Raw genomic sequence first — 24420 nt, 5'->3', positions numbered from 1 at the left:
TCACTCTTGCACGCACTCGTTATATATAATTACACCCGGCGTCGTGTGTGTGTGTACGTTTGTTATAGGTTAGGTCAAGGGTAGCCCGTGTTGGTAATAACTTGGCAATGATGCAAGACTAAGCCGCCGCCGCCACCACCACCATACCAACTTGAGTCTAAAGAGCTACATTTCCTCTCTACCTTCAGTGAGGAATAGAGCTTAACGCAGTGCCCCGTCGAATTGAAAGTGACGGAACGAGGAAACAGAAAACGGAGTAATATATTCCGAAAGTGCCCGAGAAGAGAGAGATTATAAAGAAAATAAAAAGTAATGTACAATGCCTTCAAATTCGACTCTCTTAATCAGTCAGATCCGTATTGAATGTATGTCGAAAGAAACGTTTTAAGAGGCAGTGGAAACGTTGCCATCATAAACGTGTGGGTATAGAACGTTTGCCGAGTCCGTCCGTTCCCGCCAGTGTGTGCATGTGTGTGTGTGTGCGTGCGTTCGTCGGTGTGAGTGTGTTCGTTCAACGTTGCCAAGTAAAGTGTATAGCTAATCCTTATGCTGGGACACGCCTCTGTAAACCGATGCTGAATCAAAAAAGGCGTTGAAGTGAAGAAATAAAAAAAGAAAAAGGAGAAAGAAGAAAAAGAAGGAGAGAAGCGAAAGAAGTTATTTTTTAATCACGACTTATCCAAGGTAACGTGTATTGTGTTGGTTTGTTTGTTTGTATATGTGTCTGCTTGTTTGTTTTATACTTGCTTATGTACATGTCTGAGAGTCTCGTTGCCTGTACAATTCTCTCTCTCTCTCTCTCTCTCTCTCTCTCTCTCTCTCTCTCTCTCTCTCTCTCTCTCTCTCTCTCTCTCTCTCTCTCTCTCAGTACATGCCACTGCTTTTTATCTATACTTCTCCCTTTTCTTCTGATCTTTTTTCGTGTTTACTCTCCTCTCTCTCTCTCTCTCTCTCTCTCTCTCTCTCTCTCTCTCTCTCTCTCTCTCTCTCTCTCTCTCAAAATGATGTACTACAGTATTCCATTATTATATCAAAGGAACGTTATTTCCATCACAATCATAATTTACAACACACACATACACACACACACACACCATCCTTTTATCAGTACTGCCTCATAACTCTTCTTTGTATGTTTTTTTTTATTCCATTCTTCCCACCCTCCTCTCCCTCCCTCCCTCCTTCCCTCCTTCCCCAATTATCTCTCGTCTCTCCATTCTTTCCTCTCGACAGGCTTACATCATCTCCTTCCAGTTCATTCCAGTTTTTCTCACCGAATTCCCGACTTAAGCATTACTCTTCTCTCTCTCTCTCTCTCTCTCTCTCTCTCTCTCTCTCTCTCTCTCTCCTATGGCAATCATTTAAAAGCACGCCTCTTCGTCCCTGTTTTCTTTCTCTTCTCCTTCCTCTTTCTCCGACGCGTTCTTTTGACGGGAATTCCCTCAATCTCTTATTTCCAGGCGATGTGATCTCTCTCTCTCTCTCTCTCTCTCTCTCTCTCTCTCTCTCTCTCTCTCTCTCTCTCTCTCTCTCGTCCTTTCCATCTTTTCATTTCATCTCTTCTTTCATCTCTCCGTGTCCTACATTCACACACTCTCTCTCTCTCTCTCTCTCTCTCTCTCTCTCTCTCTCTCTCTCTCCTGAAAGGGAAAAGAAAAATGAACCACAAAATCCTCCCGACAGAAGTAATAAATACGTAATAATAATAATAATAATAATAATAATAATAATAATAATAATAATAATAATAATAATAATAATAATAATAATAATAATAATAATAATAATAATACGAATCTAGACAAGTGGAATAAAATAATATACTAATACATTAAAAAAAAAATCCAGGAAACTTACCGCCAAAAAATCTTCCTAGAGTGGTACGTAACAGGTTAAGATGATGATGATGATGATGATGATGGTGATGCTGATGGTCCTTCACTAAGATACACATGCAAGGTCAGGCAGGCAGTTCGTGATGACCCTTTACCTGAGTTCAAGGGCACTAACCTAACCATTACCAATCTCAATCATGTCACTGTTTCTCTTCCTTCTTTTTTCTCGTTGTTTCCTTGTATTCTCTTTTTTCCTTCTACTTTTTTTCTTTCCTCCTCTTCTATCCTTCTATTCCTTCTTCTTGTACTCTACTTATCTTCTGTCCTTTTTTCTCTTCTTCTGTCCATATTTCTCTCCCTTCCTTTTCCTCGTTGTGTCCTTGTTTTCTCTTTTTTCCTTCTACTCTTTTCTTCTTTCCTCCTCTCCTATCCTTCTATTCCTTCTTCTTGTACTCTACTTATCTTCTGTCCTTTTTTCTCTTCTTCTGTTCATATTTCTCTCCCTTCCTTTTCCTCGTTGTGTCCTTGTTTTCTCTTTTTTCCTTCTACTCTTTTCTTCTTTCCTTCTCTTCTGTCCTTCTATTCCTTCTTCTTGTACTCTACTTATCTTCTGTCCTTTTCTCTTCTTCTTTTTCTTCTTTCCTTCGTCTCATTCCTTCTCTTCTTTCCTTCTCTTCTCTCTCTCCCTCATCCCTCATTCCATCCCTTAATCCTATTCTTATTCCTTCCTTCCTCACATCCTTATTTTCTTCCTTTTTTTTTATCTCTCCATCTTCTGCAACATCACATTCTCTCTCCCTCCTACCTCAGTCCCTCCCTCCCTTAATTTCAGGTTGATTCATTTATATACATTTTCTTTTTTTTCTTCTTATTCCTTCCTTTCTCCCATCCTGCTTTTCTTCCTCTCTTCTTCTTCCATTTTTCCGTCCTTGCTCTTATGTAACCCACCCTCTTCCTCCTCCCTCATGTACCTCCCTCCCCTCCCTCCTTTCCTCCCTTCCTCTTCGGCAAACAGCTTACCTCACATCTTTAACTCTTTCACTTCGTCTCCTCCTCCTCCTTCCCTCCTCCCTCCTTCGTCCCTTCTTCTTTGCTTCCCTTCCTCCCCTATCTTCTCTTTACATATTGCAAACACACATCTTTCTTCTCTCCCTCTTTCCACTTTCTCTCCCTTCCCTCACCCACTGCACAAATACCTTTCTCTTATTCCTTTCTTCTTCTTTCCTCCCTTTTCGCTTCTTCTTCCTCTCCCTTTCCGTTTTCTTCTTCCGTTTCCCTACGTCTTGCTCTCTTCTTTCCTCCCTTTCCTTCACTCACAGCAAAAATATTTCTTCTTTTTCCTTCTTCTTTCTTCCCTCTTCTCCCTTTCCTTTCCTTCTTCTTTTTTCCTACTTCTTCCTTCTTCCTTCCGTCCCTTTCCTTCTCTCACAGCAAACATATTTCTTCTCTTTTCCTTCTTCTTAATTCCATCCTCTTCCATTCCCGTTCTTCTCCCCTTTCCCTTCTTCCTTCCTTCCTTCTCATCCTTTCCTTTTCCTCCCCTCTCCCACCTATTCTACTCTAACACATTAAATTTTCTTACTACGTCTTGCCTCTCACTCTCTCCTCCTTTCCCTTTCTTCCACTCTACCCCCCTCCCCCTTTAAAGAAGTAAATTTATTCAGCCTGTCAAAACGAAGAATGCGAGGCGATCTAATAGAAGTGTTTAAAATGTTTAAAGGATTCAGTGATATTAATGCGGAAGATTACTTTACAATTGGTCGATGAAATAGAACAAGAAGAAATCACAATTTGAAGATAAGTGGTAAAAGATTCTCGTCGCACGAAGCTAAACACTCCTTCTTCAATCGAGTTGTTAATGTTTGGAACTCTCTACCCTGTGATGTCGTTGACAGTACAAGTTACGGCCTTCAAGAATAGATTAGACAAGTATTTTGAATCCAACCAGCAACTAAGATATTACTCATTGTCGTAATAACGTTAAGTTCTTTCGAATACTGGTGTCCTTGTCCGATTTTATCGCCCGGTTAGTGGTAGCAGTAATGGTAGTTCTTTCCTCTTTCCTACATAAATTCCATGCAGTTTTTTCCATGCTGCATGGTTCTATTTCCTTTCCTGCCAGCTTTGACTGGAGGGAAGGGAGGGTGGGGAGGAACCTTCGCCTTTGCTGTCCTTCATCTTCCACCTTTGATTAGATAGTTAGTGTAGCTTGTCGCAAACAGCCTCGTAAGGACCAGCAGGTCTGCTGTCGTTTGTTCTTCCTTTGTGTTCCTTTGTGTTCCACCATGACGAGCACCTGCCTCCCTCACCTGAGCTCACACACACACACACACACACACACACACACACACGCGAGGTAAACCAGGCTCAGGGTGGTTTGATAATTATAGATATTTTCTTTTTTTTTATTTCCTTCATGTTTTTTTTCTCTCCCGTCTTTTGCCGAATATTAAGACGAAGTATAAATATAAGTGTTAGTGTAAGTGTAGTAGTAGTAGTAGTAGTAGTAGTAAAGAAAACTTCAATCGATAACATATGAAGGGAAAAACACAATAAGCAAGACAATCATCCCCCTTTCAAATTTTCCGTTTCAGCATTTTTATTAATTCCTCAATATCCAAGATGCGTTCCTTTAAAGCTGCGTTGGGAAGGGAAGGGAAAGGACGGGAGGGAGAGAGAATAAGGGAGGAAGAGATGGGAAGGGAGGGGATGGGAAGGGGGAAGAGAGAGAGAGAGAGAGAGAGAGAGAGAGAGAGAGAGAGAGAGAGAGAGAGAGAGAGAGAGAGAGAGAGAGAGAGAGAGAGAGAGAGAGAGAGAGAGAGAGAGAGAGAGAGAGAGAGAGAGAGAGAGAGAGAGAAACATACACCTACTTGCTTTATTTATCCGCTATTCCTTTTAAAATCGAGGGACGCAGACTCACAATATGTACTTTATCACACACACACACACACACACACACACTGCTGTCTTTTAATCACGAGTCCAGTACATGACCTAACCGTGGGTGAATGGGACGGGTACAGGACCACTCATCACGCCCCTCTGAGCGCCTAACGTGCATGCAGAGGCGGGGGCAGCGGCGGCGTGGGGAATGATAAATAGAAGACAGCCCAAACTTTGTTCCTCTTGACTTGCAAAGGAAGGGCAGATGAACTTGAAACTTATGGATGACGTAAGACCGCAAGACACAAAGGATGGGTGGATGAGTGGATGATTGGATGGGTGAATGCGTGGATGGGTGGACGACTGGATAGGTGGATGAGTGAATGAGTGAATGAGTGGATGAGTGGATGGGTGGATGAGTGGATGATGGATGGGTGAATGAGTGGATGACTGGATGTGTGGATGAGTGGTTGGGTGAATGAGTGAATGGGTGGATGAGTGGATGATTGGATGGGTGAATGAGTGGATGGGTGGATGAGTGGATGGGTCAATAAATAAGTGGATGACTGGATGGGTGGATGAGTGGATGGGGAATGAATGGATGGGTGGATGGCTGAATGGGTGGATGACTGGATGACTGGATGGGTGAATGACTGGATGGGTGGATGAGTGGGTGCGTGGATGAGTGAATAAGTGGGTGAATGGATGTGTGGATGATTGCACTCCCCACCTACAGAATCCCTCTAATACTGCATCTCTGGCAATAAGAACAAGAATGGATTGCTAATGGGAAATGACGAGAGGAGGTTGTTGATGAGCGTTGACGAGAAAAAAGTGTCTATAAATGTTACTCCGAGCAGGACCAGATAAAATAAAAACCACAGGCCGTTTTTTTTTTTTTTTTTTTTTACGGCAAAGAAAACAGCTCAAGGGCCAAAAAAAGAGAAAGAAAGAAAAAGGAAACAAAAAGTATGAAAAAGCCCGCCAATCACTGCTGCTATAAAAAGGGGGTTCAGAGGAGTGGCCGAAAGAGAGGTCAATTCCGGGAGTAAAGGTGTCCTGATGCTCTCCTCTAGTTTGCTGATGAAGAAGGATGTTAACCCAAGACCTAATGAACCAAGAACGACACGATTAGTTTACTGAAAGGGAATACTAACTCTGAAGTGTGTGGTTGCCTATACACGGTACTGAGACCATGGCGAGATGCTATAAGGACCAGATGACAAGTTTGTTGATTAATATGTATGTATGTATGTATGTATGTATGTATGTAGATGATGAAGACCTATATACCTAAGAAAAATGTGAGAGAGAGAGAGAGAGAGAGAGAGAGAGAGAGAGAGAGAGAGAGAGAGAGAGAGAGAGAGAGAGAGAGAGAGAGAGAGAGAGAGAGAGAGAGAGTCGGTAAATTCATGTAACTTACGCCACAGACTAGTTTCTCACGCATCGCTGTATCAAAGCAAACCATCGCGTAGTGTTACCTGATAGAGACAGACACAGACTACAACACCAACATGGGAAAGGAGAAATAAAAAAAAATAGCAACCTTGTTTAGCAAATACAAGGATAGGTACTAAAAAAAATACAACCGTTAACGTAAGGACACCTCTTTGGATTATTTTTAGGAGCAGCGAGTAGCGGGATTTTTATTATTATTGTTTCCTTTTGTTGTGCCCTTGAGCTGTCTCCTTTGTTGTAAAAATAAAAAATAAGGAGTTTGCAAGAGGCTAGAAGGTCTATGCAAGGAAACCACTGTGAACCTAGCCCCACCTATCATCACTATCCATGAATTTATCTGATCTTTTTTTATTAATGTGTTTATCGTACTGGCACTCACTATGGACAAAACGAAAATCCGACTGTGCACGAAATAACATAAAAAACATAAGAACGTAAGGAATCTGTAGAGTCCAATAGGTCTATGCAAGGCAGCTCCTGTGAACCTAACCCCACCTAACATCACTATCCAGAAATTTAACTGATTTTTTTTTTAATGTATCTATCGTATTGGTACTCACTACGGATACTTCGGAGCAGCGCCAAGTGTGCCTTTTTGGTTGTGTTCTTGTTTTATGCCCTTGAGCTGCCTCCCTTGCTTAATAAAAACAGGAAATCCGACTGTGCGTGAAAGACAGACCGCGAACATTTACTGCATCTCGCTAACGTGGCTGGCAGGAAGCTAAACAGACAGATGGATAGGTATTAATTCCACGCCACTAGCAGAGAACACAAGCGAGGAAGTATTATCAATGGCAGCATCATTTCTACGTACGTATATATATTTGCTTCTACTGAAATCGCGTACGTTGGTGGATTCGCAAATTAGGCGAGAGAGAGAGAGAGAGAGAGAGAGAGAGAGAGAGAGAGAGAGAGAGAGAGAGAGAGAGAGAGAGAGAGAGAGAGCCCAGGGGATAATGCATTAGTGGTTACGTAATAATAACATTCGAAAATCCCTGAGGCATACGACAAACTCCGCATCATCATCATTTCATCATCAACAACAAATCATCCCTTTCTCCGCCGGCCTCTTTTTCAAGCCTGCAACACAAACACAAACACACTTTTCCTTTTCGTCCGCCTCACAAAGCTGCTTCGATTCTTGCCAGCGGGTACTATTACATATTCTGTCTCTCTCCTTTAGCCCCCCAGCGGTGAAAGGGAGCACATAGGAAGGGAAGGAACACGAGGGAAAGGAAGGTGGGAAAGGGAAGGGAAGGGACAGGACGGAGCGGCCCAGAAGTGCTGATAATTACCCCTTTTAAGCACCACGACGCGATTCGCGTCAAAACGGAATCGTCTGCATCTGAGATTTTGACTCGAATCGCGTCAAAAACTTTAAAAAAAACTCGCCAAATATACAGTATCTTTCAGAATCGCGTCAATTTTTTTTGGCGTGAAAGATCCAAGCTAGACCTATAAAATAAACTAACTGTCAACTCTCTCGTGGCGTTGGATTTGAAGTGATAATTGCCCGTGGTTTAGTTGCCTCTCAGCAGGCAGCCTGTTAGCGTGACTCGTCCCTTTAAATTGTTTTTTTCAGAGTCGGTAAACTTCGCTATTTATTTGCATTTCTTTATATTTTTTTCTTTCATAAGGCAGAATAATCTCTTCCAAAACCAACGATATATATATCTAATAATGCCAGGAAAAAAAAAATAATCGTGGGTGAAATCGCTAAAATGATAAAAGTTTTCGCCGCACGGTCAGGCCATTCCGGGAGGCCCCGAGGGAGCCCCAGACGGATGTCGCAGTGGAAAGAAAAACTTATTAATTAAAGGGCGCCTGTGTTACCAGAAGGGATACTCACATCGATGTGCGGGAATGCCTCCTAGGTCTCTGTCTTGAGTTTTACACTGATTTCATGGTAGGTCAATGCAAAGAGATAAATAAGGAGGTGATTAATGGAAACCAATTGGGATAATTTACGATAATGCGGCCACGGGCGTGTCTGCCATCTTCAGCTCGGTTCCTCGTCTCCTAAAACAAATCGCATCTGGAGTCTATACACACGCCATGGAGCCTGATGAAAAATTTATATTGTACAAGAAGTGCATGAATTACAAGTATTATGTACTGGACAAAACAGGGTGAAAAAAAAACACGTTTGAAAAAAACATGGTTAAAAAAACTTTTTTTTTAATGTTTTTTTTGGTTTTAATAAATAAATAAATAAATAAATATATATATATATATATATATATATATATATATATATATATATATATATATATATATATATATATATATATATATATTACATATGTATTATTCAAAGAATCAGTGATGAAGAATCTAACTCCTAACTCTTAGTGGGAATCAATGACGGGGAAAAGTTTCTAGTACTGATGCACTACAAGTTGTGAAGGGTTTTCTGACCACTAGTGCATCCAGTGCAAGTGTAGAGAAAATATTTTCTAGATTTGGAAGAGTTCATTCAAAGATTATAAATAAGTTAGGAGTAGAAAAAGCAGCAAAGCTCGTTTTCTTATATAAAGTTCTGAACAAAGATGTAGAAGTGGAAGATGATGATGATCATGACTACAAGTAAACTATAGTAAGAACTGTGATTTTGGCAACTTTATTCAGCAGGTTTTGATTCATACCAACTATCAAAATTGTAAAATTAGTGGTTAATATGACCTCTTCTTAAGGAAAGAACTTAAAAGAGACAATTTTATTATTTTTCTTGTACTGAGAAACTTAAGAGATTTATTTATTTATTTTTTTTTTTTTTTTTGAGAGGACTAATATTTTTATTTCAAATATCGTACATTTTCTCAATGGAAACAAATTTACAGCGAGTCATCCCTTTGCTAAAAGCCTAAAATGTTAAAAAAAAATTCTCCCATGTTGAATATCATAATGTTTGAAGTCTTATAAAATAAATATCATATAGGGTAACACTAAAATAATATTACCCTGAAATTCTATGAACCACATTCAAAGTTTAAAATATAATGACCCATATTGAAAAAAAAAAAACATTGGGTTTATTAAAAAAAAAAAGGTTTAAACCACCATTGGTTTAAACCAATCCAACCTGGGACAAATGTACTGTGCTATCTACGGACATTTCTCACACATCGATATGAATTTCCCTTCTGGTAGAACTGGACATCCCCACTTCTGGGCCGCCCTACTCTATGGCCGCTACAACGGGACAGGGACGAGAATTTAAAAGGGCATTTCAAGATATCTAGGACGTATGGGAAGGCACGCTCACTTTCCATTTTCTTTACTACCACAACTACTGCCCACTAAATAAAATAAGTAGGTAACGCTCGTCATGCCGTTCATCAAGGATTGCATTAAACGTATGCATCGCTTCTTTTACTATACCAATTACCTACTTCTGTCATCATCACCCATACCACCCCTCGTACCCACCATCACAGCATCAGTATCTCCTCACCAACGTTCATCACCACCACCCCCACCACCACCAAGGCTAAGGTCATTCACCACCATAACAACAATCCCACCCCTAACAGCACCTCATCACTACTCCAATCACAACACCCCCGTCATTCAAAGCCACCTCCTGGATATCAATTCAGAGTTAACTAACCTCACCGTCTCAAACATTACCCCTGCAGCAGGTGAACACAGGTATGAATATTAACGCTAACTGTTATATTTGCTTTATACATGTGGCATGTCTGCTTACCTTACAAATAGCAGGGGGTGTGGCTGCCAGTAGTCACCTCGTCACCCTCTCTTGCCGTCACTCCCTCTTCTCAGCACTGTTATCACGTTACATGGGGACACTGTTGTTTATGAGCCTCCTCCTCGTTTCTCATATCTATTAAGCTAGTCTGGTAGCGCCCTTAACCCGTACAGTGTTTAGTACGTACAGTACATATACGTACCTCTTAGGGAAGTGTTTAGTACGTATATATACTCATGCTCTTTTGAGGGTTTATACGCCCTTTATTTTTGTTTGTGAATGTAACATTGTTCATTGACAGTAAAGAGGAATAATCAGACAAGTCTTCGTATTTTTAAAAGGATGTTAAAGGGCCTTTCTGTACGTTTGTCCGCATTTCAACAAAAATCATTATACAAGAAGGTAAGTTACTTTCTTCAACGTAATTACTCCTTGATTCAATAATCAGTAAGGTATGAGGAGTTATAAATTACGCTTCAGAGTAATCGGAAATGAAAACTGATCGTCGGAAGCATCATAGTATTATGTTGAGCTTTGAGAACTACGGTAGTAGTACAGACGGCCTTGAAGCGAGCGGTGTTGCCTGAGGCGCATCCAACCATATTCTTGTACTTACAATTACTGTTTATTTTTTTAGGTTTTCTGTGATGTGAAGAAGTACTTATACATTACTCACGCTATAGGGTTGTGAGAAGTGTTTATAATGGAAAGAATATAGGCTCTAAAAAAAATTAAAATAAATTTCCCTTTCTTGGTATGACATCGTTAGCTCTGAGACGGAGAAAAAATAAGAGAACGAACACTCTAGGGTAGCTGCGCTTCCGTTCCTCACATATAAGTAATATAATTATATATATATATATATATATATATATATATATATATATATATATATATATATATATATATATATATCAAATAAATTTTGTTTTTGTTTTTTTACATTTTAAGGAGCAAATAAAAAAAATACGAAAAAAGTGCAACCTGGCATGACCCCTCTCTATGACAAAAGACGACACTGTACGGGTTAACACCGCACACTACACGGAGAATTTTCGGTAAAGATTCGGTTTAATGACGTTACTAATTTCGAAATGTTGACTGCTTGTTTCTGAACAAAATATAATGCTGTTTATCATGGAGATCGTATTTTCTCCGGAAAGGACTAAAAGATTGACTTTTCAATGCCTTTTGTGGGCCCGCCGCCGCAGCCGCAAAATAGCTCGCAGAGAGGTTCAACTTGGGGGACCCGTGGGGAATCGGGTTTTTTAGGTTGGGGAGCATATTTGAACTACTCCGATCGAACTTTACGACCTGACAGCTAACAGGGGGCTTCGCCTCCCTCGACCCCCCTTCTAACCAGGGGTGCTGCGCCCCCCCTCGACCCCCCCCCCCTTACATATGCGACTTATTTCTGCGAGGAGGTATTTCTCGCAACACCGGCTGGACCGCCGCCGCGGCCGCCGCCAGAAGAGGCTACGCTTTCGTGAATAGTATGCCATATTTTCAACAATAAACCGATTAGTACTAACTCATATCCAAGAACCGAGTAAACCGAGTAGCACTCACTCATATCCAAGAACCGAGTAAACCGAGTAGCACTCACTCATATCCAAGAACCGAGTAAACCGAGTAGCACTCACTCATATCCAAGAACCGAGTAAACCGAGTAGCACTCACTCATATCCAAGAACCGAGTAAACCGAGTAGTACTCACTCATATCCAAGAACCGAGTAAACCGAGAAGTACTCACTCATATCCAAGAACCGAGTAAACCGAGTAGCACTCACTCGTATCCAAGAACCGAGTAAACCGAGTAGCACTCACTCATATCCAAGAACCGAGTAAACCGAGTAGCACTCACTCATATCCAAGAGCCGAGTAAACCGAGTAGCACTCACTCATATCCAAGAGCCGAGTAAACCGAGTAGCACTCACTCGTATCCAAGAACCGAGTAAACCGAGTAGCACTCACTCATATCCAAGAACCGAGTAAACCGAGTAGCACTCACTCATATCCAAGAGCCGAGTAAACCGAGTAGCACTCACTCATATCCAAGAGCCGAGTAAACCGAGTAGCACTCACTCATATCCAAGAGCCGAGTAAACCGAGTAGCACTCACTCATATCCAAGAACCGAGTAAACCGAGTAGCACTCACTCATATCCAAGAACCGAGTAAACCGAGTAGCACTCACTCATATCCAAGAGCCGAGTAAACCGAGTAGCACTCACTCATATCCAAGAGCCGAGTAAACCGAGTAGCACTCACTCATATCCAAGAGCCGAGTAAACCGAGTAGTGCTCGGACCGAAACGCACATCCCAAGTGTCAGTGCCTGACGCCCTATACCTGCCGGCTGCCGCTCGGATACGGGAACAGGACAGGTCCAACTTCGTCCCGCCTAGTCGTAGCGGCCAGTAACTTATCAAAGTGTTTATGTTTATATTCTTAATGGAGATTGTTGCACTACTTTATCCCTCTTTTACACAATTTCCTTTTATTTATATCGAGTTTGCTTTGTACTAGATTTACGCTAAATAACTCATAATTATGCTAAAATTAGCAATGCCAAATTCCACTGAATGCTAGAACAAATTATGCTAAAAGCATAAAATTATGTTAAATCTGGTTACACTGCTGAAATCTCTCTCTCTCTCTCTCTCTCTCTCTCTCTCTCTCTCTCTCTCTCTCTCTCTCTCTCTCGATGCCATCCTTTCCAAACGATTACCGTTACCGTTTCCAATTTCCTTTTCACTTCCTGCACTAATGAATACTCCGGTGCATTTGTAAAATTGCCATGATAACAACACCACCACCACCAATAATAATAATAATAATAATAATAATAATAATAATAATAATAATAACAATAATAATAATAATAATAACAATAATAATGGTATGAAATGACCGACAGCACCCAGCAGATAGCAGAATATCCTTGAGTGACTTTGACCAACAAATTCAGTACCTATCAGATATAACTATATTTCTTATTGCTAATTAATCACGCTGTTTCAGATGGAGGTAACAATACAAATTAATATATACATTAACATCCTTTACTTGATGTTAAGACCTCTTAATATTTCTTTACTCTTCCCCAAAATACAGCTTTGGCATTTATCTATTTAATTTTGTCGGTACGGCCGGTCACTTCACACCTTTTATTATTAACAGTGATGCTGACTGACTTACCTTAGCAATGCGTTGAATCAAGTGGTTATAAGCTTCCATCTTCTTCCTTATGGTCATTATCTTCCTTGTTTCCCATTTCACTTCGTCTCACTGATTCCATCTTCAACTCTCACACTCACACGCATGGTCGAGTCACTAACCTACTCAATAAACTAGTCTTCATCTTCCTTTGTTTCCAATTGTACTTCCATGTTTCACTTATTTAATCTTCAAGCAACACTTTTCTTCACAATGTAACACGCACGACTGAGCCACTATGCCTTCTTAGCAATCTAACTTCTAAATGGTTAATGACTTCAAATCACGTTTTTTTTCTATTTTTTTCTACTCAGCTATCATTATTCCCACTTTCTTCCCTTACATATCACTATTTGCTTTTTATTTTTATTTTCCAGGTCTTCCTAAAGCATTGGTAACCACACTTTTTTTCCTTCCGTGTCACTCATCACTTTTTTTCGTTAGTTTTTTCTTTCTCTTCTTTCCCTTTCCAGCTCATCATTTATCACATTTTTCTAATTCTTATTTGAACTTCTTTTCATTCTTTTCATTTTCCTTATTTTCTGATGAACGTACAACACAATTTCACACTGAACCTGATTAATTAAAGGAAAAATAAAAACCTTGATAGCCTACTTTTTGTCAATCCTTTCACTTTTTTCATGATTCTAGTTGCTCTATATCTCCGCTTCTGCCTATCCTATCTCTACAAAGTCATTTATCACTTTGGTATGACGATTTTCAGCTTGCATACACCATTACGTCATATCTAGTAATGCTTTAGTGTTTATACCTCCTTCCAGTAATATCTCTACAAGGTCACTTATCACTTTAGCATTACAATTGTCTGCTAGCATGCACCATTACGTCATATCTAGGGAATCTTAAGTGCTTGCATACACGATTAGGTCATTTCTGGGTAATAGTTAGTGCCCCAGATATCAGCTTTTTACAATAATATCTCTACAAAGTCACTTATTACACTTTTCTGCTTGTATACGCCATTACGTCGTTTCCAGGTAATAATCAGCTTGAATACACGATTACGTCATTTCTGGGTAAAAGTTAGCGCCCCGCATATCAGCCTTTAACCATATTATCTCTACAAGTTAATTATCACTTTAGTATAACAATTTTCTGGTTGCATACGCCATTACGTCGTTTTCAGGTAATACTCAGAGCCTGCATACACGATTACGTCATTTCTGGGTAATAGTTAGTGCCCCACATATCAGCCTTTAACCATATTATCTCTACAAAGTTAATTATCACTTTAATATAACAATTTTCTGGTTGCATACGCCATTACGTCGTTTCTAGGTAATAAAGAGCTCCACAAATCCACTTTCAAGGTCACAATGGGCGCACCAGCTGACACATCCACACACGTTGAGTCAAGTATTTAACCTTTTTATCTGTTTATGGTTAAGTTAGCACGATTTTTTGCCTCACAGGAGTACTAACCATCCTCCGTTCTTCATCCTCCAGGAAGCACGATGGCACAACACAAGGAAGCAATGAATCGGAGGTAAAAATTAAGGATTACTGGACACGTGTTGAACAGCTTCGCCATGTGGCTGTCCCCGAGCCGTCCCATCCCCCTCCTCGGCATCGTCCTCGTCCTCATCGTGGTCGGGGCCAAAGCTCAGGATTACAGCAAGCTCTCTTCACAAAACTACGTGACGCCCTTCAAGAGAGGATGGAAGGAGCAGCATCCCTTGAGACACCATGGGATGCACCGGAATGTGATGCACGGTGATCCTTATAAATGGTTCACGGGGTTCGAACATTCCAAGATGAAGAGGCGCCATGGTGGGAAGCTGACCCCGTGAGTATTGTTTTTTTCTTCTTGTTTTCACGTTTTTCATGGGTTGCTTTTATTGCTTTTGATCCTGTAGGGGTAATTTAAGCTCCTAGACGTGTTGGTGACCCCGTGAGTTCATAATTTTCCTTTGTTTGTGTGTTTTCATGGCTATGTGTTTGTGTTCGTCTTGTTTTTTCCTTATTTACACGTTATTCAAGGGTTCATTTCCTTGCTAATGGTCATGTAGGGATAATATAAGCCCCTAGATGTGTTTGTGACCCCGTGAGTTCATTATTATCTTTTGCTTGTTAGTGGTTGTGTGTGTTCCTCCAAGGTGTGTTCGTCATGTTGGGAGGTTTAAAGGTCTTGGCCGTATTGGTAACACTGAGTTTTCCTTGCCCTCTGTTTCCACCCCGTGAGTTCATTATTTTTTGTTTGTTTTCTTTCTATTCATTTGTTATTTGTGTTTGTTTTCATGTAGGAAGTTTTAATAAGTTTTCAGCCGTATATCAGTCGTAGGAAAACTCGTAGGAAAACCGATAAAAGTAAGAAAATGTGTTAAAAGAAAACCGTGAGAGGAGGAAAGAGGAAGGAACGTAGATAAATATCGTCTGCTGATTATATCTTAATCCTCTCACTTGGGCAGATTTTATACAGCTTTACTGAATAACGTGACATTCCAAACCCACTGAACCATAGTACATTTTGCTTCTCTTTACATCTTCATCCTCTCAATTAGGCAAACATGCTTGGCTTAGCTGAATAATATGACGACAATGCAAAGCTTTCCCACCCAACCATACTTAATTTCGCTTCAATTTAGACAACAAAATGCCTCCCTAACTTTCCACAAACCGAGTTATCTTAATCTTATCTTAATTAAAATCCTCTCACTTAGGCAATTTCATTTATTAGTTTAACTTAGTAGACGATACGGACCTAACCCACACAACCATAGAACATTTTGCTTTATATAGATAAGTAAATGCCTCCCTAACCTTCCACAAATCCCGCTGGTATTCAAAGCATGCGTAAGGTCTCTCTCGATATCCCTTCCTCCCTGGTTTTCAGTATTCAACAGGCAAGCGTCCAATATTCCCATAATCCTCTTTGCCCAAATATAAACCAGTAATATTCTAGGCATGCTCGATCCCTGGCAGTATTCAGTGTGTCTAACTGTTGTGTGGCTTCATGTCTTCATCTCCACGGCTCTTATGTAATGTTGTCTTGTGTTGGTTATGGGCTCTTGCGTTGCTAAGAAAGTGTTGTGTGTTTGCCTGTCGCCCATGATAATATTGATGATGTAGTATGTTGCAATGGCATTGGGTGAGGGTTTTGATCTCTCTCTCTCTCTCTCTCTCTCTCTCTCTCTCTCCAGCTTACTTTCTGCCTTCCATCATGTATTTGATTCTCTCTCTCTCTCTCTCTCTCTCTCTCTCTCTCTCCAGCTTACTTTCTGCGTAGGGTTTATTTTAACAGCCTATCGTATCTTAGCTTCTTCCATCATGTATCCGTGCCAAGTTTCGCTGTTGTACATTACTGAATGAGTTTGATTCTCTCTCTCTCTCTCTCTCTCTCTCTCTCTCTGTTAGCTTCTTCCATCATATATCAACGCCAACTTTCGCGGTTGTGTTTTATTGTGTCCTTAATTAAGCAGTGACATTTCGGCAAGTAGGGCTCGTCTGGGTCCACCTGGGCAGTGACCGAAGGACTTTTACTTTTTCTTTTCTAGTATTGAGAGTGAAACTGGACGGTAGGGTTAGTTGTCATAGCCTAGTAAAAACATTTTTCTTTAATGACAAGTTGATTTAGTAGCCTATTATGTGGTAGATTAATTAATGATGAGTGGGTTAGTGTTAGTAGGCTACCCTGTGCTGAATCATTTATTTATCTCGATATTTATAAAGTATTTTCATGTGCTAGTATTGCCTTGGGACCACCGGTAGGCTAAGGGATATAAGTTGATTTCATTTACATTATATTTTCGAAGGATGAGGAATTTGTTATTTTCATCTTCACATTAGACATTCTGATATAGATGAGATACCTTAATGCCAAGAAACTGAGGGTCATATATGCATAGTTTAAATAGATTCTTGTGATTCTAAGAAACAGTAGTCGAATGAAGAAGGGAGGAATTAGGAAAACCAGTAGAAGATAGAAGTAAAAAAGAAAAACCGCGAGAGGAGGAAAGAGGGCTGTAGGAAAACCGGTAAAAGTAAGAAAAGGTGAAAAGGAAAGAGGAGGGATGTAGAAGAGCCAGCAGGAATAAGAAAAGTGGAAAAGGAAAGAGGAAGGATGTAGAAGAACCAGTAGGAATAAGAAAAGTGGAAAAGGAAAGAGGACGGTTGTGGGAAAATCGGTAAAAGTCAGAAAAAGTGAAAAAAGAAAGGATGTAAAAAAAAACTGGGAGAAGCAAGAAAAAAAGGAAAAGAAAAGAGGAAGGATGTAGGAAAACTAATAGGAATAAAAAAATGAAAGAGGAAAGAGGAAGCAAGGAAAATCATCAAAGTAAGAAAAAGTGAATAGGTAAAATCACTAGAGGAGGAATGAGGAGAGACGTAGAAGGAAAGAGGAAAGGCGCAAGAAAACCGGTTGAAGTAAAAAAGAAATGAAGGAAAAAAAAAAATCACTCGTTGGTAATCCCTAAGGCGGACCTACTTATGCAACGCTTGGCTTCTCAGTAAACACTTGGGCCCGTACAAAGAGTTACGAAGGTCGAGCCGCGTACCTTCCCTTCAACAATGTAGGCACGGCCTCAAACCTTACCACAAGTCGCTCGGGAAGGTAAATGCACATACACACACTGCAACCTTCTTTTCACCTACCAGATATAATGCACGCACACACATACAAACACAGTGCTATTCATGGAGGTATAATACCTCCATGGTGCTATTATAGCCATAATATTGTCCGTTTCTTTCCGTCTGTCCACTCGTGAACATAGATGTGGCATCTGTGAGTTTGTGATTGCGTGAAGATCATTTGAATGTTTGTGTATACAAAAAATCCTCAAATCATCGTATATGAACCGCAAACAGAAGATTTGCATCGATAATATACCATACAAGAACACGAAGAAACAACTTGTATATCAAACAGTATAGTTTGATCATACTCGAACGATCTATAGCCTTTCAAATACTCATATTTCATATCATTAAGGGATATAAAGTGACATACGACTTTGCAAGTGTCTATACATAAGGAATTTTGATGTTGTATGTATAAATAACATGGGTAGCCTAGTATATTCGAAATAGCCTAGCATCGCATTCAACAGTTATTATTTATTTCATATTTTTTTCCATTATTAATCGTTATTTGCATGCGGTAAATTATTAAGATACCCTGTGTTTGCACTTGCAGAGCCAGATGTCTTAACTGAAACGAGAAAGAATTTGAAAAACCATAGATCGTTGGAGAATGTGAGCCACGAAGGTCCCCGCCTGGCTGGTTCCTCTGTGCTTTGAAGGCGCGTGCTGTTGTTGTAAACAAGACAAACATATTTGCTGCAACTATAATATACGACTGTCCAATTAGGGAAAATATTTTCTCAGATTGTTTTAACTGAACCGCAACTATTTGCCACGCCAAATTTGGAAAATAAACATATTTTTCCTCGAAGGTCTGAGGGAAGACACGGGGTAGACCTTGCCTTCCCTTCGTCTCCCGCAGACCTTCGTTCCAAAAATGTTAGTGACTATAGGTACGCACCGTCCTTCCCTTCGATCTTCGTCGTTAAACCTTCGTGACTTTTGGTACTGGCCTTGAGGTCTGCCCGGACAGTGACTAGCCGTGATGAGGCGTTTCTTGAACACACACACACACACACACACACACAGTACTTGCATGTCACCGCCAACCGAATCGTGCGTAAGTCTTTCAGTTTACGCCGGGGTTGCCACATTTTCGTCTTTTTTTTAATAGTTAATGCTGGTAATTTCAATACGTTTCCTCTGATGTATATTGTAGGGAGCCTTGATATTACTCTCTCTCTCCAGCGGCCTCCACTTATGTTCTTTGCCAGCCTCTTGTACCTAATAAACATTTAAACACACCAAGCGTAGTGAAGAGAGACTGGTTTCATTAGTACCACATACGGCAACCCTGCCAGTCATATTCTTCAACATTCCGGCGCCCAAGCTCACATATTTGGCAAGGCTTTCGTTGTCGTTTTGGGCATTTTCAGAGGTAGTTTTATGACTGGTGGTAGTTTGAGCCTAGCTCTGTGATATGAACCTAACGAAGCAGTCATTAGAATCCGACTGATCTACTTTTTGGCCCTTAGAAAGTAGTTTAACCCTTCTGTGACATGAACCCCAAAAAACACTTATTAAAATCCGACTGTTTCACTTTTTGGCCTTTGGAAATAGTTGATGTGAAAGGCTGAAGCATCTGAGACAGTGGTGGGAGGTTCTCTCACTCCAGGACTCGCTAACAACAGATTATTTCACTATCACAGTCTCTAGAAGCAAACCATTCTGGTTGGCCCGATATAAGTGCAAAAATTGATCTTTGGGTTGCCACATGCTACAGTCTAGCAAGTGAAATTTGATTTTAGTTATTTTCCCAACTTTTAAAAAAGTCCAAATAATGGTTAAAGCATAATTAATTCTGAGCAGACAGTATATGCTTAATGGCTATTAAAATGTTTGGGTAGTTGCAAATGTTAGACTATTACCAGCTGTGATAATGTTGTGCTAACATTTTAACATCTTTATAACAACTGTTTGCAGTTACAAATTATTTATTTTCTGTGCTTCAAAAATCTTTTAATTATTTTATTAGTAATACTTATTTTTTATATATATTTTGCTGCATATTATTAAGCAACCTTTACTTGTGAGGGGTAATATCAGTTTATAGTAGAAATGTGTTTGAATACTGCATTTACATTACATGTTGCCATTTTGAAAAGGAAAAATAATAAGGAAAATGCTTTAGCTTAAGCCTTTTATTCATGATCTTTCAGCCTTGCCTCTTCCACTTTTTGTTCTATTTAACCTCATCCATCAGCACGACAATGTTGTCAATAACTATACGGTTGATCAGAATGCATCAAAAGTCTATTGGGCTTATTTTGTGTCTCGGCCCTATGCCTATATATATGGCATATTTATAGATTCAAACGGTTATCAAAGTGATCTTGACATATTTAAGATCACCATTCATTATGTCGTGATGCGTGACTACAGAAAATAATAGCTACAGCCTCAAAAAAAAAAAAAAATCCTACCAGCTACAATGGTGTCTGCAGAAATGTTGTTGTTGTCAGGGCCGCGAAGATCTGGGGTTCTCAATTTTTCCCCCATGAACACCTTTTACTTACAACTTATTTTGCTAAACCCCTCATAGATCTGTTACTGGCATTTGATAGTCAAAAACACGACTAAAACCAGATTTGATGTCGGGTGGAGCCGAACACGGGTTCAAGATGAATGTGGCATCACCGATTCGAACGAGAGCGCCGTTACAAAGGCTACACCGACAGCAACCGCTAGAGAGAGAGAGAGAGAGAGAGAGAGAGAGAGAGAGAGAGAGAGAGAGAGAGAGAGAGAGAATATCCATATCACCGAAATATCCACTCAGGCACTCAGGCACTCAGTCTCAGCCTCACTCGTGTGAGGAAGAAATGAGGGACACCATGAGCGACTGGCTAGTATTGGTACCGGTACCGAGCAGTCTGGTACCGGTACGGTACCCGTTCAGCTGGTATTGTTAGTACCGGTACTGGTACCGGTACCTGCCCACCCCTATTGTTGAGTAGCGTGGCAGCGTGGGGACTGTATTGTTGTTCAAGTGGCGCGCGGGAAGAACCGAGCTCAGCTGTGTGGCCGCGGCGCCGTGTGAGTCGAGTTGCGTGAGACATCTGGTGGCCACTCCATAAAAATATCGCGTATAAGTGAAAAAAACGTGTAAATTAAACATTTATTTGGATTTTGGACCCCGCGCTATTTAAAAAACCGCGTAAACCAAACTCGCGTAAATCGAGAGTTACCTGTACTTCCCCCTCACGGCAACCAACTGTCATCCGCCTCACCTGTGTCTGTCTGAAGAAGACAGGCCAGCTGTCACGCCTGTGATAACCTCACAGGACTTCCCAAGGGCTCATAATGATCTTCAACCGGTTCTCGGGTATTAAGAAATTCCAAGAACAGGTTCTCGCGAACCGATTCGAACCGGCGGAATCCCATCACTGCTCTGAGAGTGCCGACCTTATTTACGCACACAAGTGGGGCGCAGGAAATCCCCAACCAAAGACAAGTGCAGTATGTGTAGAGACGTGCATTTATTTTTTCTAATAGTTCAAGGGCAAAAAAAATAAAGGTAAAGGTTAAGTTGGGAGCATACGCTTTAGCTGCGCGTGGCGGCGGTGCTCATCTCCGTTTCGTTGCCCTTCTGAGCCTGTTGTGGGAGATAACGTATTTTGTAACATTCGCGTTACCACAGTTTACCTTCCCCAGGTTTCCCCAGGCACCCAACTATCAACCATTTCGAAAGGAAGGATGAACAGCTTGGTGGACTACACGTCGACTGCCCAGGTCGGGATTCGAACCCAGGCCCGTTAACTACTGCACCGCTGAGAAAAACAGACAGTAAAATAAGAGCCCATATTTCCGCTACTCCCGGGCGCCGAAAAATATAAGGATAGCCTATCCAAATTCCATGTTGAAGTTTGGTTGGAGAGTTGTCTTGATACTCTCCTCATGAAGGCGTTTAAGTCGGAGGCAGGAGGAAATTTAGTTGAAAGAAGGCTGTTCCAGAATTCACCAGCTAAATGGATAAAAGTATGAAAATGCTGATAAACTCGTGCGTAAGGGTTGGATTGTAATGGGGTCAGAGGAGGACTGGAGGCAGGAGGGTAACTTGATTATACACTGCTGCTTATTGCTCAAGAAACATCGCCTTCTCAGAAAACGTTTATTCGATCTTCATATTCTCAGCCTTAGATTTCTGCCTCGCATCTCAGAAACGTAATTTTCTTCACTCTCCTTTCACAAACTCGATTACTCAAACTTCTTCAACAAAACTCTTTAACAATCTTCACTTCCCAGAAAGGCTGGCCCGCTTTGTAACCTCTCCATCACTGAATCATTAATAACAAAAACGCTCACCACTTTACAAGATCGGATACGTTCGCCCACTCTCCACTTCCCCGCCCACTCCATATCTCGGCAATAGGAGAAGCGTCGTAGGCAGGTGTGGCGTTAAGATTGTAATATCGACACTTCTTCACACGCTCTGACGCTGCATTGTTTAAATTGACACGACGTCCCACGCAATGACGCAGCAAGACGAAGTAAGACTGAAGACTCGCCTCCGTCCACCAATAAAGGAAGGACACACTGTTTAGCAAGGAAAGAAGGATGGGAAGATGGTTTAGTTGAGGGTAAAATGTGATTATCATGCAAAAGAGGAGAACAGTGGTATATAAAAGAGGTGTTAGCGTGTCCGTAAAGTAAATATAATCCGGTATTTTGAGATGTAAAGTGACAAAGAGGGTTTATCAAGGAAAACGGGATGGAGAAAATGTTTTAGTGGGGTAAAATGTGATTATCATGCAAAAGAGGAGAACAGTGGTATACAAAAGAGGAGTTAGCGTGTCCGTAAAGTAGAAATAATCCGGTGTTCTGAGATGAAAGGAGACAAAGAGGGTTAATCAAGGAAAGCGGGACGGAGAAAATGGTTTAGTGGGGTAAAATGTGGTTATCATGCGAAAGAGGAATTCAGTGACTTACAGAAGAGTAGAGTTAGCTTGTCCGTAGAGAAAAGTTGATCTAATGTTTTGAGATGTAAGGAGACAGATGGTTAGTCAGTTCATTATGTATAGCGAATTAGTAAAGTTTGTGTTTTGTGGTGTACGAGATTTTAATGCAGGTATTATAAGATATTTTAAAGCATATGAGGTTAACCGATAAGTGAGATTTAGAGGCAACTATTAGATAGGATTTTAATGTTAATATCGTGTAAGTTCTTAATTTGAATTGAATTTTACATGAGGTCGAAATTTGAAAGCCAATAATTTTGTTTTTACTACTACTACTATTTCTACTACCACTACTACTGTTACTACTACTACTGGCGCTTTTGGTATTAATTGAAACTCAGTTGTATGCGTAGTGTTATGGTACCCTCGCCTAACTCAAGCCTCGAAGCGCGCCATCAAACATCACCACTTCACCAATAACTAACTCACGCACGAATCCTCGAAGCTCCAGCCGCACCAGCGCATTCACTCGAGGACTCGTGACTCCATATCGAAGCTTCACCCATCATTCAATTGAATGTCACGAAGCCTCACACTTCGCGGACTGTCTCGCCTGCCGAGGTTATATATATACCTCCAACTGCTAACCCCAGCAGTCTCAATCCAAGGCAGCCTCACTCTCCGAGGACGAAACACACACACACACACACACACACACACACACACACACACACACACACATCTACACACACACACACACACACACACACACACATCTACACACACACACACACACACACACACACACATCTACACACACACACACACACACACACACACACACACACACACACACACACACACACACACACACACACACACACACACACACACACACACACACACACACACACACACACACACACACACACACACACACACACACACACACACACACACACACACACCCACACACACACAGACACACACACACACACACACACACACACACACACACACACACACACACACACACACACACACACACACACACACACACACACACACACACACACACACACACACACACACACACACACACACACATCAACACACACACACACACACACACACACACACACACACACACACACACACACACACACACACACACACACACACACACACACACACACACACACACACACACACACACACATCTACACACACACACACACACACACACACACACACACATCTACACACACACACACACACATCTACACACACACACACACATCTACACACACACACACACACACACACACACACACACACACACACACACACACACACACACACACACACACATCCACACAAAGCACGGTATCAGACACACACACACATCCACACAAAGCACACTATCAGACACACACACACACACACACACACACACACACACACACACACACACACCACACACATCCACACACACACACACATCCACACACACACACACACACACACACACACACACACACATCCACACACACACACACACACACACACACACACACACACACACACACACACACACACACACACACACACACACACACACACACACACACACACCCACACACACACACACACACACACACACACACACACACACCACACACACCCACACACACACACACACATCAACACACACACACACACACACACACACACACACACACACACACACACACACACACACACACACACACACAACGACACACACACACACACACATCCACACACACACACACACACA

The 24420-nt window shown here is 41.1% G+C and overlaps 1 protein-coding gene across 2 annotated transcripts in view; it reads left to right on the top strand.

Moving 5' to 3' along the window:
• The first annotated feature begins 213 nt into the window (after positions 1-213).
• Positions 214-24420, top strand: part of LOC127008591 (CD109 antigen-like) — a 129347-nt gene continuing 105140 nt past the window's right edge. The window contains exons 1-2 of one of the 2 annotated variants that reach the window (XM_050880800.1): positions 214-684; positions 14572-14911. In XM_050880800.1, coding sequence (XP_050736757.1) covers positions 14655-14911 — 257 coding nt within the window. In that variant the 5' untranslated portion in view covers positions 214-684; positions 14572-14654. Of the gene's footprint in view, positions 685-14571; positions 14912-17582; positions 17675-24420 lie in introns of those variants that run through there. The other variant, XM_050880802.1, reaches the window with a different exon arrangement.

Source organism: Eriocheir sinensis, chromosome 38 (genome assembly GCF_024679095.1).
Source record: "Eriocheir sinensis breed Jianghai 21 chromosome 38, ASM2467909v1, whole genome shotgun sequence".
NCBI classification, from domain to species: domain Eukaryota; kingdom Metazoa; phylum Arthropoda; class Malacostraca; order Decapoda; family Varunidae; genus Eriocheir; species Eriocheir sinensis.
Note: the sequence above shows the minus strand (reverse complement) of the source record. Positions and strands in the feature narration are given on the sequence as shown.